This window comes from Diadema setosum, chromosome 2 (genome assembly GCF_964275005.1).
Source record: "Diadema setosum chromosome 2, eeDiaSeto1, whole genome shotgun sequence".
NCBI classification, from domain to species: domain Eukaryota; kingdom Metazoa; phylum Echinodermata; class Echinoidea; order Diadematoida; family Diadematidae; genus Diadema; species Diadema setosum.
The window spans coordinates 15366438-15383851 of NC_092686.1; the positions used below are offsets into that span (position 1 = coordinate 15366438).

The 17414-nt window shown below is 39.8% G+C and overlaps 2 protein-coding genes across 2 annotated transcripts in view; one reads left to right on the top strand and one right to left on the bottom strand.

Moving 5' to 3' along the window:
* The window catches only part of LOC140246180 (exportin-T-like), a 99298-nt gene extending 99000 nt beyond the window's left edge, over nucleotides 1-298 (bottom strand). Inside the window, exon 1 of the mRNA XM_072325619.1 lies at nucleotides 154-298. The gene's annotated coding sequence lies outside the window, so the exon portion shown is untranslated. The remainder of the gene's footprint in view (nucleotides 1-153) is intronic.
* An 8857-nt stretch (nucleotides 299-9155) lies between these two features.
* On the top strand, nucleotides 9156-14991 carry LOC140240148 (large ribosomal subunit protein eL20-like). The gene is made up of 5 exons (XM_072319957.1): nucleotides 9156-9219; nucleotides 11759-11938; nucleotides 12870-12999; nucleotides 13768-13877; nucleotides 14718-14991. The coding sequence occupies exons 1-5, from the start codon at nucleotides 9202-9204 to the stop codon at nucleotides 14808-14810; spliced, it is 531 nt and encodes a 176-aa protein (XP_072176058.1). The 5' UTR covers nucleotides 9156-9201; the 3' UTR covers nucleotides 14811-14991.
* Nucleotides 14992-17414: the final 2423 nt, after the last annotated feature.

Sequence of the window (17414 nt, forward strand, 5' to 3'; positions counted from 1 at the left end):
TTGCCTGTAAACGTAGGGCCTAATAGAGTTTGTATAAACTTGGTGATAGTCTATATAGACTAGTCGTGTCAGTATAGCCCAGGATAGCCGAATCACCATGGCATGAATGATGCTACCATCAAATACAGCTTAAAATGGATTTATTGTACTTACAAATACTAAGAGGCTTTCTGATCGGCTTTTCTGAGATCACTACTTCGTCTGTCTTTAGTCGCTTCAAATATTGGTAATGAATATAGATAGATCTAAGCCTGAACAAGTACAGATGTTCTCGGTAGTTTTCTGATCTGATGCAACGTGTACTCAATCCGCTATCTCCGTAGTGTTGGAGAGAAGAGACGTACACATGTGCGATGCGTGTGTGTCATTTCTGTGGTGTGTGTGTGTGTAAGTATAAGGTGTGTGTTGAAAAGAACGTGCCGATCGTAAACACAAACTAGCATCGGAACAGGACAAATACAGCATTGCCAATTTAAACACACATGATAGAATGCTAATGATCACAACGACATCTGCGGGCCATGAATATCACTGCTGCTGATAAACCTGTCCATGGTGGTCCCCCGTGAGACAAGGTCTGACGGGCAGGTTCTACTTGCACTAAATTGATTTTTTTTTTCAATCATGATACGATTATAATGATCTACAGATTGTTTGTTTGTTTGTTTGTTTGTTTGTTTGTTTGTTTGTTTGTTTTTTTTTTTGGGGGGGGGGAGGCAGAGGCGGATCCAGAGGGGCGCAACCTGCGCACGCCCCTCTTTATTTTTCGTAAAAACAAAAGAAATAAAAAGAAAAAAATGAAATGAAACCCGGAAGTGGCACCAGAAATATTACTAGTAGTTGCGCCCCTCCTTTACAGAATTCCTGGATCCGCCCCTGGGAGGGGCAAAATGTGATGTGTGTATAGAAAAACGTCATCATTACTATTGTGTGCAGACTTACACAGTATTATGTTTGTAGCATTCAGGCTCAGTCCGACGGAAAAAAAAATCATAAGACCTTTCTTCTTCTTCTTCTTCTTCTTCTTCTTCTTCTTCTTCTTCTTCTTCTACTACTACTACTACTACCACTGTCTACTACTACTTCTTCTTCTTTTGCTTGTCAGCCGATTTGGATGAAGAAGTAGCTGCAAAAAAAAAAAATGTGAAGATCTTTTGCTTTTTCTTTTTTTTTTTTTTTGCTTTGTTTTTTGCTTGTCATAACCCATCGTCATTGGGTCAACCCCTTCTTAACAAAAGCTAGATCAGCCGTGACCGACTTTTTATTGAACATTTCAGTTTTAAAATATTTTTTCCCAAACATTCCACTGAAAGTGTGCACCACGAGATCATTATATGAACTTTAAAAAAAAATCCTCTTGTCAGAAGGGGGATACACTCCTGCCACCCACAGCTTAAATGTTAGATATTCCAATATTATGAACAGCAAATGAAGAAGTCATACAATGATTAAAGAATTTAGTTTTTTGTTGGGAGCTTTTTTGTCTTTTTGCAATTTTGACGTTTTTTTTTATTAAAAATTTTATTCCATCCAAAGTGTGCACCAGGTTGCTGACTCATTTTGAACTGTTATTCTAAAAATGTAAAAGCTAACTATGTGAGAGCCAGCGGGTATGCATCTTCCACCCCGGTTCCCCTTGCTGAGTACATTGACTTAAATAATCTCCTTCTTAACTATGCCTTCCGACTGAATGTATGAATCTCAAAGCCTGGGTATAAGTTCCAATTTCGTCCCATTTCTGCCGGCAACCAGCAGGGATAGCCTATAGTGGAAGTGTCGCTGCCCGGAAAGCAGCAGGTGACAGATTCGATTCCCGTTGGTTCCTTTTATTCTTACATGTTTGTTAAAATTGTAGATTGGCAGTTGCGATTTTACGAATTTCATTTGTATTGAGGGAGACAAACTTAAGAAAAAAAAATCATTCCACAACCAAAGCATTGTCTCTATTTTTTTAAGTTTTCCAATTTCATATTCCACCCAAAGTGCGCACCATACTGTTGAATTGTATTTTTTTTAAAAATCTCCCTTCATGGGGAGGTGGGGGGGGGTGGTATTCCCCATCCCATCCCACCTTGGCGGCTCCTCCTCCTCCACGCAACGGCGTAGCCAGGATTTCATCTTAGGGGGGGCGGTTAGTCTGCGAGGGAGCGAAGCGACCGAGCCCGAGCGAGCGGAGCGAGCGAGGGGGGGAGGGTGTGGGAGGGGGGTGTCCCCCCTCCGACGGTAAGAACTTTTTTGCATTTGGATGTTGTAAATGGTGCAATTTGATGCATGTTTTTGCGCGTTTTATCGACGTGAAACAGTCCCACTTGTTTATGGTAGCAGTTTATTTTGATGTAGATTATCATTGAACAATTTGCCTATAAAAGGGTATAATTTAGATACACTTCTTGTATTAATTCTTTTCACTGAATATCATGAACGCGACAGAACCCGAGCGAGCGGAGCGAGCGAGGGGGTAGGGGAGGGTGTGGGAGGGGGATTTCCCCCCTCCCACGGTGAGAACTTTTTACATTTTGATTTTGCAAATGGTGCAATTTGATGCATGTTTTTGCGTGTTTTAACGACGTGAAACAGTCCCACTTGTTTAAGATTGCAGTATATTTTAGTGTAGATTATTATTGAACAATTTACCTATAAAATGGTATAATTCCAATACACTTCTTGTATTAATTCTGTTCACTGAATATCATGAACGCGACTGAACCCGAGCGAGCGGAGCGAGCGAGGGGGGAGGGGAGTGTGTGGGAGGGGGTGTCCCCCCTCCCACGGTAAGAACTTTTTGCATTTTGATGTTGCAAATGGTGCAATTTGATGCATGTTTTTGCGCGTTTTATCGACGCGAAACATTCCCACTTGTTTAGGGTAGCAGTATATTTTAGTGTAGATTATTGTTGAACAATTTGCCTATAAAATGGTATAATTTAGATACACTTCTTGTATTAATTCTTTTCACTGAATATATCATGAACGCGACTGAACCCGAGCAAGCGAGCGAGGGGGGAGGGGAGGGTGTGGGAGGGGGGGGGGTGTCCCCCCTCCCACGATAAGAACTTTTTGCATTTTGATGTTGCAAATGGTGCAATTTGATGCATGTTTTTGTGCGTTTTAGCGACGTGAAACAGTCCCACTTGTTTAAGGTAGCAGTATATTTTAGTGTAGATTATTGTTGAACAATTTGCCTATAAAATGGTATAATTTAGATACACTTCTTGTATTAATTCTTTTCACTGAATATATCATGAACGCGACTGAACCCGAGCAAGCGAGCGAGGGGGGAGGGGAGGGTGTGGGAGGGGGGGGGGGTGTCCCCCCTCCCACGATAAGAACTTTTTGCATTTTGATGTTGCAAATGGTGCAATTTGATGCATGTTTTTGTGCGTTTTAGCGACGTGAAACAGTCCCACTTGTTTAAGGTAGCAGTATATTTTAGTGTAGATTATTATTGAACAATTTGCCTATAAAATGGTATAATTCAAATACACTTCTTGTATTAATTCTTTTCACTGAATATCATGAACGCGACTGAACCCGAGCGAGCGGAGCGAGCGGAGCGAGCGAGGGGGTAGGGGAGGGTGTGGGAGGGGGGTTTCCCCCCTCCCACGGTGAGAACTTTTTACATTTTGATTTTGCAAATGGTGCAATTTGATGCATGTATTTGCGTGTTTTAACGACGTGAAACAGTCCCACTTGTTTAAGATTGCAGTATATTTTAGTGTAGATTATTATTGAACAATTTGCCTATAAAATGGTATAATTCCAATACACTTCTTGTATTAATTCTTTTCACTGAATATCATGAACGCGACAGAACCCGAGCAAGCGGAGCGAGCGAGGGGGTAGGGGAGGGTGTGGGAGGGGGGTTTCCCCCCTCCCACGGTGAGAACTTTTTACATTTTGATTTTGCAAATGGTGCAATTTGATGCATGTTTTTGCGTGTTTTAACGACGTGAAACAGTCCCACTTGTTTAAGATTGCAGTATATTTTAGTGTAGATTATTATTGAACAATTTGCCTTTAAAATGGTATAATTCCAATACACTTCTTGTATTAATTCTTTTCACTGAATATCATGAGCGCGACTGAACCCGAGCGAGCGGAGCGAACGAGGGGGGAGGGGAGGGTGTGGGAGGGGGGTTTCCCCCCTCCCACGGTAAGAACTTTTTGCATTTTGATTTTGCAAATGGTGCAATTTGACGCATGTTTTTGCGCGTTTTATCGACGTGAAACAGTCCCACTTGTTTAAGGTAGCAGTATATTTTAGTGTAGACTATTATTGAACAATTTGCCTATAAAATGATATAATTTAGATACACTTCTTGTATTAATTCTTTTCACTGTATATCATGAACGCGACTGAACCCGAGCAAGCGGAGCGAACGAGGGGGGAGGGGAGGGTGTGGGAGGGGGGTTCCCCCCCCCCTCCCACGGTAAGAACTTTTTGCATTTTGATTTTGCAAATGGTGCAATTTGATGCATGTTTTTGCGCGTTTTATCGACGTGAAACAGTCCCACTTGTTTAAGGTAGCAGTATATTTTAGTGTAGATTATTATTGAACAATTTGCCTATAAAATGATATAATTTAGATACACTTCTTGTATTAATTCTTTTCACTGTATATCACGAACTCGACTGAACCCGAGCGAGCGGAGCGAGCGAGGGGGTAGGGGAGGGTGTGGGAGGGGGGTGTCCCCCCTCCTATGGTGAGAACTTTTTGCATTTTGATGTTGCAAATGGTGCAATTTGATGCATGTTTTTGCGTGTTTTAACGAGTTGAAACAGTCCCACTTGTTTAAGGTTGCAGTATATTTTAGTGTAGATTATTATTGAACAATTTGCCTATAAAACAGTATAATTCAAACACACTAGTCTTCTTGTATTAATTCTTACACTGAATATCATGAACGCTGTCTGTTCAGCAATCAAACAGAAAAAGCATGCACACGAGGGTGTAGATAGGGGCATATCCCCTCCCACACGAAGGTGATTTTGCGTTTTCAGACCTGAAATTCAGCGATCTGGTGCAAACTTTTGGTGCAACACTTTTTCATCGAAGTGTTAAAATCACGGAATTTAGCTCTTATTCCGAATGTGCACCATCTGTGCGTATGTATAAAGTCTAGTGAGGTAGAACTTAGGGGAAGGGGATTCCCCCTCCCGCTCGCGGAGCTTTTGCGTTTTTAGAATTGAAATAAAGCGATCTTGGTATAGCCACCGTCTACTTCTTTGCATGGCGGGGAGGGGGGGGGGGGGCGAGCAGGGAGAAGGCGTTGGCGAGTGTTATCTCCACTCTTCCCTTCCGATGGAGCTTTTATCTTTTTAAGGTTGAAATTGAGATATCTCCTATACGCATAATACGCGTATTTGATGGAATCAACATTTGGGTAATCAAAAAAAAAAAAAAAAAATGATGGGGGGGGGGCTGAGGGAGGAAAGGGTCGATTAAAAGGGGAAATTCCCCTTATACATGAGGGAACCTTCAGTTTTCGGAATATTAGTGAAAAGTCTTGTGCACTCAGAATTATTCAGATTTTTTTTATAATCTAAAAAGTGTACTTAGCTAGGGAAAGAGGCATAGAGGGGGAGGGTTTGGGAGGGGGATACCCCCTCCCAAGCACGAGAGATTTTGCATATTTTGAATTGAAATTCAACGATCTGGTGCACACTTTGAGTGAAATATTAAAAAAAAAAATATCTTATTTGATGAAAGGTTGCAAAGGAGACCCGCTTCATGTGCATGCATACAGTATACACGCATTTTTTTTTCCGCCTCCCAAATCCTCGGTCCAAATCTTAGGGGGGGCGACCGCCCCCATCGCCCCCCCCCCCCCTGGCTACGCCAGTGCCTCCACGGTCAAAATCTGTTCCATGACATTATATTTTGCTCCTGCAACAATACATTTCTGACCACATTACTCCAGTTCTCCAATCCCTCCACTGGCTCCCCATACTCAACGTATCACCTCTAAAATCCTTCTTGTTGTTTACAAGATATGTAATAATCTTGCCCCATCTTATCTTATAGACTTAATTTCCTTCCGCTCCTCCACTTCAACCCGTTCTCTCCGTTCTTCCTCCACTCTCCAATTATCACATAGTCCCCGCACCTGTACCCGTTATGGTGATACGGCTTTTTCTGTTGTTTCCCCCATCTCTTTGGAAAAAACTCCCTCTCTATATTCGTAATGCCGAAAATGTTGATTGTTGAAAACTTCTTTGTTTACTCAATCTTAATTCTGTTGTTGTTGCTGTCGTTATATCATAATAATGTACATAATGTTGTATTTTACCTTTCTGTCATACTTTTTTTTTTCCGGATTGATGCGCTTAGAAACATCAGTTCTAAGCGCTATGTAAATGTTATTCTGGCATTATCGTTATCATTATCATTATCATTATCATTATCATTTCTCCCATGAAATATCTTCACGCTAAGCATAATTATACCTACAAACATAACCCATACCCCTAATCCTCACATCAGATTAAACCTAAAACCCTATCACAGCCCTAACCGAAAGCCTAACCCTAAGTCCTTGGAGAAATAACACCGGAGCAATTGTCGCATATAAGGAGCAATGTGATGTCACCAAGAAAAATCACTCAAAAATCAAAACTGTGCAGAGATATTATGAATAGCGCCACCTCTTGTTCTGATTGCGAATACGTGTACTACAGTGCTTATCAAAAAAAAAATGAATAGGCCCTAAATAAAATTAATAAAAGGTAATCCAACTTCGGAGGGCTAGTAGGCTACTATTTCATAATTTTCAGTTATGGAGAGAGCAATGTTGGTTGTGAGTAAAGAAAAACTCTTCATCTTTCCATTGTTACCTAATTATGTTGACAAAATTAATGTCAAGCATGAATGAGCACATGTGAACTTTAAAGACAATGACAAATTGCTCTTTTTTCAAGTTTGAGTGTTATCGTGAAGGAACAATGAATGCCTGTGTGAATGGTTGAGATCTGTCAATGAAAGTGGTCAAATTAACAGGCCAGCTTGCACGACTGCAGATTTAATTGTGTTGAGGGTTTCTTCTAAATTTTTATGGCTCATATAACCATCAACTTGGTCATTCCCACAAAGGCTAGCTGGTAACCCACTGTCCATTTCTCTTTCTCTTCATATTCAAGACATACGATGTCGCTGCAAGCTATATGTTGAATATGAACAGAGAAAATGGATTGTATACATGGGTTGGCCATTGTGGGAGTGAGAAAATTATCGAACAGGTGGCCATGTTAAAGGTTATGGACCATAAATCATTGTTCCTTCATATACTCTTTTTCTGGATCTAAATGTTAGAATTCTTTTGATAGTAGTATAAAAGAGCATTTATAAGCTTTATTACTTTCACTTTCAAACTAAAGAATTTCCCAAGAAATTCTTTTACAGCACAATAAGTTATTTTTTTTCGAAAGTCCTGATTTTCAATGTCCACTTTAGACTCTTCCTGTCATTCCTTCCACACTTTTCTATCTATCTTTTTTTTTTTTTTTTTTTTTAACACAACAAGAGATAGAGCTACCTGATGTTTGGCATTGTGTGGGCTTGTGTGGGTGTGTGTATGTGTGTGTGTGTAGGGTATATTTTTCTGGGTTTTTTTTTCTCTCAATTTGTCCGGTTTTATAGTTTTGCAATTAGATATATACTGTATATACATCATATCTTTTTTCTTCTTCTTAAATGAGGGGACTGCATACTACAAGCACTGATTTTTAGCTGTCCCCTCCTTTCCATTTCCATTTGCAACAACTTTTTTTTTTCGGAATTCGCATTTAAAACCTACAACATAATATTTGTATTTAACTTCACATTTCTTTGCTGTTGTTGTTGGGCTTTTTTTTTTGGTTACATTGTTGTACTGATTTCATGTCATTATGTGAATTCAAACTTTTCCATTTATACTTTGTTGGAGATAAAATAAACAACTTGAAATCGGGTGATTCGCTACAGGTTTGTGGGTGAATGAAGAGACTGAATGGAAGTCGAAATCCGTATAGAAGAAAGAGTTTTTGCAGCCAACTACAATTGCGAAACGTGGCTTGTAATAAAACAGATAAAAAGCCCCGGGTACTAGTCGCAGCATACAGTATAGGCATATTCAGCTCTCCACAAGACTTGGTCTATCATGTGTATTTTTCTGTTCTTTTACAATTTCATGAAATAACCAATGTACGTACATTTTTATTGTCTATTTTATTGAAAGTTTTCCAAATACTCACCCAATGTGTGCACCATAAGAAAATTGTAGAACTACAATTCTAAAAGAAAAAAGCAAAAAAAAAAAAAAAAGCTCCCTGTGTCACTCAAATAACTTTTTACACCACCAATAGGGGTTTTCAAAACACTGAAAATGCATTTTTACAGTCCACATCTCGTCTTGAACCCCTCGAATGCCCCCTCCCCCCCCCCCCCCCCACCGCTAGGGCCTGCACTAACTGGTGGTATCCGCAAAGACATATCTTTGTGTGCATATCTTTGTGTGTTATGATATTTAGTAAAACCATGGAGCTACAAACTTGTAGCTCCATGGTAGAAGATAGTTAAATCACTTACACGACGTAATTGCTTTATGTCATTAATATTGGATCAATATTGTATTTTTGATTGATATACATGTATGTTGTATTCTTTATTTGGTATATATTTGCTTTTGTTTACCATTTTCTTCTTTATTGAAATGTTTGAATATGTATATGCATGTAAATATATGATATTTTTTCATTTTTGAAGCGCCATGAGCACTGAAAAGTGGACCTGTGCGCTATACAAGTAGCCACTATTATTATTATTATTATCATCAGCCAATATTGTACTACACTAAGTAGTTAGTGTCTTTCTGTACCTAGCTGACTAACCATGCTATCTCAAACAATCTTAAAACTGGCAACGCAAAGGCGACATAAATATCATGATAGCTTCAGCTTAATACAATCTTGATTGTCAATTTTGTGATGTTCGAGAGTAAGTCTTCATCATACGCAATTAGTATTTTTATTCCCCTAGATGATATTTTAAAATTCAATAAATAATTATTTTATATTTCTTTTATTTTTATAATAAATGAATATTGTGTAAATTATTAATTTGTATGAAATTTGTGCATATTGCTGCAATTTACATTTTTACCATTTACCGAGAGTTCAGTGCTGTACAGTCCTTTTCGTCCTTTTCCTCGTGGGCTGTACACAAAATGAAGTTTAGAGGACAGGTTAGAAACCGCCATTTCCACCTTTTCCCCTTGAAATGTAAACCATAGTTTTGATCATGAATGGCTAAATATATGAAGAATGAAATAAGAAGTTTTTAAATGAAGTCACACTCTCCGATGTATGTTAAACAACATAATTTGTGATGTGCCATACCCGACTATCGCAAGACGATTAGTATGTACATTGTACGTAGAATCTATGTAACAGCGTACGTACACGTAGGGCGGGAGGGAGCGTAGCTGCGAGGTGAGCTGTGACTGTGCTGTACGTAGCTTAGCCAGTTGCATGCTGTGCTGCACTAGCTGTACACGGCATGCTTCGGAGCTGGAGCTCTCCACGGACATGACGGAGCTCGAGGCGATGGAATACCCACGTATCGCACTTATCACACACCACCTTCCACTGTAACTCCACAGCATATGCTGGAGATTTAGACACTATGGCCCGAATTCACGAAGGTGGTACAAATGAAACCGGCATACTCGTGAAATAAGCCCCACCACTGCGTGTCCGTACAAATACTACGGCGGCTCGCCTGTTTATACTCGTGAATTCAGCCCCACCGTGTGGCGTTCATCGGTAGATAAGCACGGCGGTGGGGCTTTCTTCCACAGTATAATACTCGTGAATGCGGCCCCACCAAACGGCGTTTACGCGAGATGCATACGGCGGTGGGGCCCGATTTCCACAGCATAGCATCTTTCGTCCTCCCTTTCTCCCGTTTTTTTCTTTGGTCTTCTACTTTTTATTCTCGGAAGGACTCCCTAATGTCCCTTGACTAATTTAATGGCCAATTTAACCATAAATACAACCCTACCTAACCCTAAACCCTAACCCTAACCTAACCTTGCTTGCTAACGCACGGGTGCACGCGCACTGCGGTGGGGCCTATTTCACGATTTTGCCATGAAACCATGGTTTAAACCATGGACAAAAGCCATGGAGCGCCAAGTGTCGCATGGAATGTTTCATTTTGAAATCAGGCATTTCGTCGATGAAATGATTATTTTGTAACGAAAAGACAACATTTTGTAACTAAATGAACATTTCATCCACGAAATGATAATTCCGTTAACGAAACGGTCATTTTGTCGACGAAATGACCAATTTCGTAACGAAATATTCTGTGTGACACTTGGCGCTCCATGGTTTTTGTCCATGGTTTAAACCATGGTTTCATTTGTACCACCTTCGTGAATTCGGGCCAATACGCGTAATAATATGACCGAGATCCATATCACTTTTGTGCACTTGGCTTTACTAATCATGCATAAAACCCGCCACATCTCCACATGATCGTGACATGATGATTGATCCGTTTGATGCACACGATGTTGATGGATGCAGCATTGGCGATCACGAATTGGGGCGCTATGCTGACACAAGCTCAGATGAATATTGTCACCAGTTGCAGTGCCCATCATAATGGCAATGGCCAATGCCAAAAATGGCAATGCACCCTACTCGAGTACATACATGTAGATGCCAAGTTCAAAAAATTTTTATCAGTGAGATTTTCATAACTCGGCATTTCGGCGCGCGCGCATGTGCGTGAGCGAGGGAGCGAAGCAACTGAGCTGAGCGAGGGGAGGGTGTGGGAGGGGGGTGTCCGCCCTCCCACGGTAGCGAGCTTTTTCAATTTTTACCCTGTAATGGTGCAAGCTGGTGCATACTTAAGTGATTATTTTTTACTTATTTTGAAAGACAAAAGGGAAATATGCCTTCAATTGCAACTCTCACTTTAATCCTTTAAGCTGTGCTCCCGATGCGTGAGAAAAATGGGTGTCATGCGTGAGATTGTGAGACAGACCCTAAATGCTTGAGTCTCACTCACAATGTGCGAGACTTGGTAGCTCTGCGAGTAGTGTGAATAGGTTAGGCCTTACCTTTAGATTGGTCTTGGCATCTCACTGTCCCTGTAGATTTACCAGTTGTGTTGGTTCACTAGCTCCGCTCCTTTGGGTGTGCAGAATTTGAATTGTGAGCCTGGTGGTGGTTTAAAAAAAAAAAAAAAAAATGTTGGATTAAGATACTGAGAAAAGAATTCAAATTTCAGAAAATTCAGATTTCCAGACTGCTCTCTGTTGGTGTTGCCGATTATATGGTTTAACATGTAATTTCACCAGTTCTGTGGGGAAAAAAAGTCACTTAAAACATTTGCAAGTACGTGGCATAAATCAACTTTGAAAAGATGAAAACTGATCTAATTTTACGATTTTCCCCTGCTAACAAATTCACTCAAATCACGGCCAGCTATGGTAGTTCAGACACATATCTTGTTTACGGAAAAACCACTTCAAGTGTAGTGGGAAAAAATTACAAAGAATTCATGATTTGTTATAGTGATTTTGGTTTTGTATAGAAGGAAATTTGTCATAGATCTTTTAAAAAATGTGAGCAAATTTCTTGCTGCAAAGTGCTTTTTACAGGGACAAAATTATGAAATATCTGTAACATACATGTATTTCAATCAGCAAATTACAAAGTAAAAGGCTAAGTGTGGTTCATGATCCCAAACTTCTACTTTTACGTTCACAGCTGACAGAGTTCTTGGTGGTGGGGCGGGAGATGCCCACTGAGAAGCAGCCGCTTCCACCTCTCTTCAAGATGAGGATCTTCGCGCCAGACGAGGTCACCGCAAAGTCCCGCTTCTGGTACTTTGGCAACCGCCTACGAAAGATGAAGAAGTCCCGCGGAGAGATCGTTGGCTGCCAGAAGGTATGCTGACGGATTAGCAGAGCACTACAAACAAACAAACTAACAAATAGGCCTATATTTATGTATTTTACCCATACATTGAGATGTGAATTTGTTTAGATAAGGTTGTCATACTGATATCAGGCAAGTGCCCATTTGTTGGCTGACAATTTTTTTTTTTTGTTTTTCTTGGTTTTTTTTCTTGCCATCAAGAAAAAAACTCCTTTTTGTTGTTATCTTGATTTTGTATTCGTTATGTAATTGTGTATCATTATTTTACTTTACGTTTGTATGTAACTTGGTATGTATTTTGTGTTCTAATGCTGGACCCCTTTGTAAATCACTTTTTTTTTTTCGCTGAAAGGGCTACCATGTGAAAATAAAATGGAATATATAGATAAGTAAATAAATGAATGAATAAAGAAATGAAAATGAGTAAATAAGTTGGCACTGGAGTTTGTATTTAGGAATAGTAAAAGGCTGTGGTCCAGTTATTTCAGTGCTGTGTATCATATTCGAAAAAAAAAAAAAATACATACCGGTATATTAAGTGCAATATTTACACACACATGCTTTGAGGAAACAACAATTACAATGCCAGAAAGGATACTGAGTATGCTTGTGTAGTTTACAAGCCATTTCTATGTCTTTTTAAACATCATCTAAAACTTTAGAAAAGTTTACGACATGAATAATCTTGCGGATCCTGTATTTACACACACACATTTTGAGGAAGCAGTAATTACAATGCAAGAAAGAATGTTGAGTATGCCAGTATAATTTGCAAGCCTTTTACTTGTCTCAACAAACACCAGCCCAAACCTGGAAAATTTATGATGTGAGAATAATATTGAGGCTTATGTATTTGGAAATAACAAAAAATAATTTATCACTAAAGGTGGCATATGAACAGACAGGTGTGTTCACACTTGAATGTGGTCTGTCCTTTCAGATCTACGACAAGAAGCCCCTGAGGATCAAGAACTTTGGCATCTGGCTGCGCTACGACTCCAGGAGTGGCACCCACAACATGTACAGGGAGTACCGTGACCTCACCACTGCTGCAGCAGTCACACAGTGTTGTGAGTTAAAAACTTTTGAAAACTGAAATTAGCTCTCGGTTCATTCTCAAGATATTCTCTCAGAAAAGATTGTCTTGTGCAAGTTTTGTGTAGACTGGTTTTGAAGAGTGAAGTATGTGAGTACTTATGTATGCAGAAATGTTGTGCTCTTCTTAGGATTCTTTCTGTGATGTCAATCTGTGTGGTGGAAAGTTGTCAGTTTTCTTTATGTCTTCTCCTGTCCACTACCTGACTTTGGAGTTATGTTTGGAGACTGGACTAAAACAGAAAAATAATTTCCACTCTGCAGCATACACATTGAAGGCAAAGAAAAAAAAAAGGTGGACAAAAGTTACTGTAATTGTAAAAGTGGGAAGTTTAGCGTAAGTAATTTTCCTGCAATTTCAAAACATGTCATGTATTAGACTATTTGATTTATAAAAAATGTTTGAATGTTATTTACACACGTTTTCAGTTGACTAGAATAGAAAATTTGTTACAATTTCCATAATGAAGTATTTCATGTTAAACAGTTTGTATGGCGTCAATTGATACCAGCAGTTTATCGTCACCCCCCCCCCCCCCACCCCAACATTGATACAGGAATATTGGGGGGGGGGGGGAGCCTTTGGGGAAAATGATTCAACAGAAATCATGAGGTTGCTTCAAACAAGAAAAGCATGTTAAAAAAAAAAAGTGAAGAGTCATATGTTTGTACTTTAATAATGGTAGCTACTCTGAGTGGATTTCAATACAAAGTTTTGGCTTACAAAATGTTCTTGTGAACAGACCGTGACATGGGAGCAAGGCATCGAGCCAGGGCCCACTCCATTCAGATCATCCGAGTGGAAGAGATCGCCCCATCCAAGTGCAGGAGGCCCCACATCAAGCAGTTCTTGGTGAGTTGCTGGTCGCTGATCCACAAACTTTGTTTCATGTGCAAGTTGATGACACCGAGTAGAGGGAAATTAAACAGAGCAGGGAATGTCTAATTGAAACCTCACCTCTACCTAAAGAGAGTTATTGCAGTCTAGCTTATGTACATATCAAAACAGTCGTCATTGTTTGTTCAGGCGACTCCCATTGAAACGGAGCCCCTTGGACCAGCAGTTTTATCTCATTATATCACAGTTACATCAAAATGTGAAAATGCAAAAACCTTGCATTGTTTCTTCTGCCTATGATATCCATACTGTTTCTTGTTAACCAAAGATTACTTGAATGTTCCCATCATCAGTGGGCGTACACCATGATTATTGCGCCATTATATAGACAAAATAAGGATCACAAAACTTGATGCAAGGAATGAGTTTACAACACCTAAATCTGGTTTCCTGTGTATGTATGTCTCTCATTCAAACATGTAAGTGTCCAAAATATCTTATGCCAAAGCAATTCACGGCAGTCAGAGGGGGTATTTGAGGGATGAAAAGCTGGTGAATTTAACAGGCTGTAAGCAATCCACAATTGTTGCCATGGATACTGTGCTGGTAATCAGGGTGCACCTGAAGACTACCAGTGAACAGATTGTGCCACCTGTATGAATTGCTGAACCCTTTTCTCTCAATAATACAGTGCAGCATATTTCTCACAAATGAGTGGGAAGTGACAGCATTTTGAAATCTTGCAACAGTTGGAGAGACTCTGGACTCCTATAGTACTATGTAGTCTTATGCTCATGGTCTTCAATGTGAAATTAGTCATATTTGTGTCAAATCCTCTCTTGCCTTTTTATCCAGAACTCCAAGATCAAGTTCCCGCTTCCCCATCGCACCCAGAGGCCTGCCCGCCCCATGTTCACCACCCGCAGACCAAGCACATGCTTCAAATAGACTGGACTCTGGCTGGTCCTTACTGGCTCACCTCATTCCACACTACACTCTGTTACAGCATCATAACAGTCGCTCCCAGCGTGGGGGAAACAACATGCCCATGTATTTCAGTGACATTTTGTCTTCACAAATTTGCTGGTGTATGAATTAGACACCCAAATAAAATCAGGGTGAAACCAAATTATTGTGTAATATATGTCTTTTGTTGTGTCAGAGAGAAGTGTGTTAGTTTGTGAGGAAGGGGAATTGATGAGGTTTTCTTTATATTCTAATTAAGTAGGACCTGCTAGTTGAAAAAGACTAAAATGAGCACTTATGAGCACCGTCATAGACATTCACAAGACAAATGGTGCATGTATCATACATGTATCCTGCATGTTTTAAAGAAGATCATGTTTCCAATGCAGATTTTGTTTCATGAATGCCTTTAATGGCACATTTCACTCTGTGGAAAGGCTCAATAAAGTCTTGATGATACAGTTCATTCCCATTCTAACGAGCATGGTTGTAATGAAATGCTTGTTACAATGAATTAGAATTTCCGGTCAAGAGATTATAATTTTCATACATTTATGTACTTTGCTGTTCAGCTATAACAAAATTTTGATACAACAAAAGAACCTGAGGACTTTGTTATAACAGGAGTGCGCTATACGAGATAATTTTATGCTAAAATTGTCATTAATAATTTCCCTTACTCTCTCAGCCCATTTCCACACTGACAAAAAAAAAAAAAAAAAAAAGAGAGATGAAGGGGGCAGCACAAGTCACACCACATCACACACAAGGTGGAGAGGTGGCACTCGCTGTGCAGTGTATGAAAGTTTCTCTTCCATTGAACGTAGTGTAAAATGTATTACCAGTATGTACACGAGAACCCTGTTACGAGAGTGTAGGACCAGATTTCTGTTGCATAACAAAATCTTGTTACTGTAAAAGCTGTTATTTTCAGCATACGGATATTTTCAGCATACAGATACATGTATTTTCATGAATCATCGGGTTGCAGACATTTTTGTGAGCTGTTTTCGGGAATGGACACTAATGCTATCAAAAGTGCAGTTACCCCAGCGCATGGTGACATTTTTGAATGCTGTTAAATTTGCAGTCCAACAGTGATTCACAAAATTCGCAAAGATTAAACCCTCGCAAAAATAGCAGCTTGTACATACGGTTTTTAGTATACCGGTACATTCGTGTCAACAACTCAATATCTTGCAAAGAAGCAAGTGAAAAATGTAAAAGTGTAGAATCTGTAAACTGAAGGTGAAAACATGAAACTACAATTGCAGCATTCACAGCAAATATTCAGTTTATTCAGAGGTCTGCAACTGTTAGAAAGATGCATGCACAGTATTTGGGGGTGGGGAAAATGTTCTGCTCATTTTCAGTGACGAGCTTTCCGCCAACCTTACAGGAGGGGAAGTGTCTCCTAGTCAACCAAAGAAATGGTCGCATCTTCTCCAACAACCATGTACAGAAGTGGGTAGATAGTACACTGTGCACTACATGCTACAGTGGATGCGAAACCGACATACACTGCACAGTGTTGCCTCTCAGCTTCAAGTGTGACGAGGTGCAACATGCACCATGTATGTGTGCGTGTAGCATATTTATAAAATGTGTGCATGGCTGTGAATCCTTGAAGTATGTACACTGTATCAGGAGTACGAGGATTGTCACCCCTCCCCCCAATGTTAAAAAAATTTGTACCAGGAAAATCTCGTACTTGTGTTCGTTCTGGCCATGAGACAGTGTGTGCATTGCTGTGTAAGAATATTGAATATGTACAATATGCATATTGTAAGAATATATAAGGTATTGTTATAGCCCATGATAATAATGCCTCGCGTCAAAAACAAATGATTTCAGATCATTTTGTACAGTAGAAACTAATGTTGGTCATCACCACATTCAAACAATCCTCACCCTTACTGAAAAATGTACCAAAGCAGTGAAATGAGTAACAAAGTAAAATATTTTAAAGGGAAAGTATAGTATTTGATGAAGTTAGAATTCAGCTTTTAACTTTTTGTAAGATACCTGGAAACCACTTTATTGTCCCCGCCGAACGAGTTCGAGCAGGGGACTATGAAACGGGCTCCGTACGTGTGTGTGTCCGTGTGTCCGTCCGTGTGTCCGTCCGTGCGTCCGTGTGTCCGTGCGTCCGTGTGTGATCAAAATGTTCAAAATGCTACTCCTTCGCCATTTCTAACCCGATTTTGATTCTGTTTGCTTTATATGATAGCACTACATAGGAGCTTTGAAACTTCTATACAGAATTTCAGTTGTGACCTTTGACCTTGACCTTTGACCTATATTGTACATTTTGCTTCAAAATGCTACTCCTTCGCCATTTGTAACCCGATTTCGATTCCGTTTGCTTTATATGATGGCACTAGGTGAGGGCTTCAAAACTTCTACACAGAATTTTGACCTTTGACTTCTTTGACCTTTGACCTTGATTTTTGACCTATATTGTACTTTTTTGCTACAAAATGCTACTCCTTCGCCATTTGTAACCCGATTTCAATTCCGTTTGCTTCATGTGATGGCACTAGGTGAGGGCTTCAAAACTTCTACACGGAATTTTGACCTTTGACT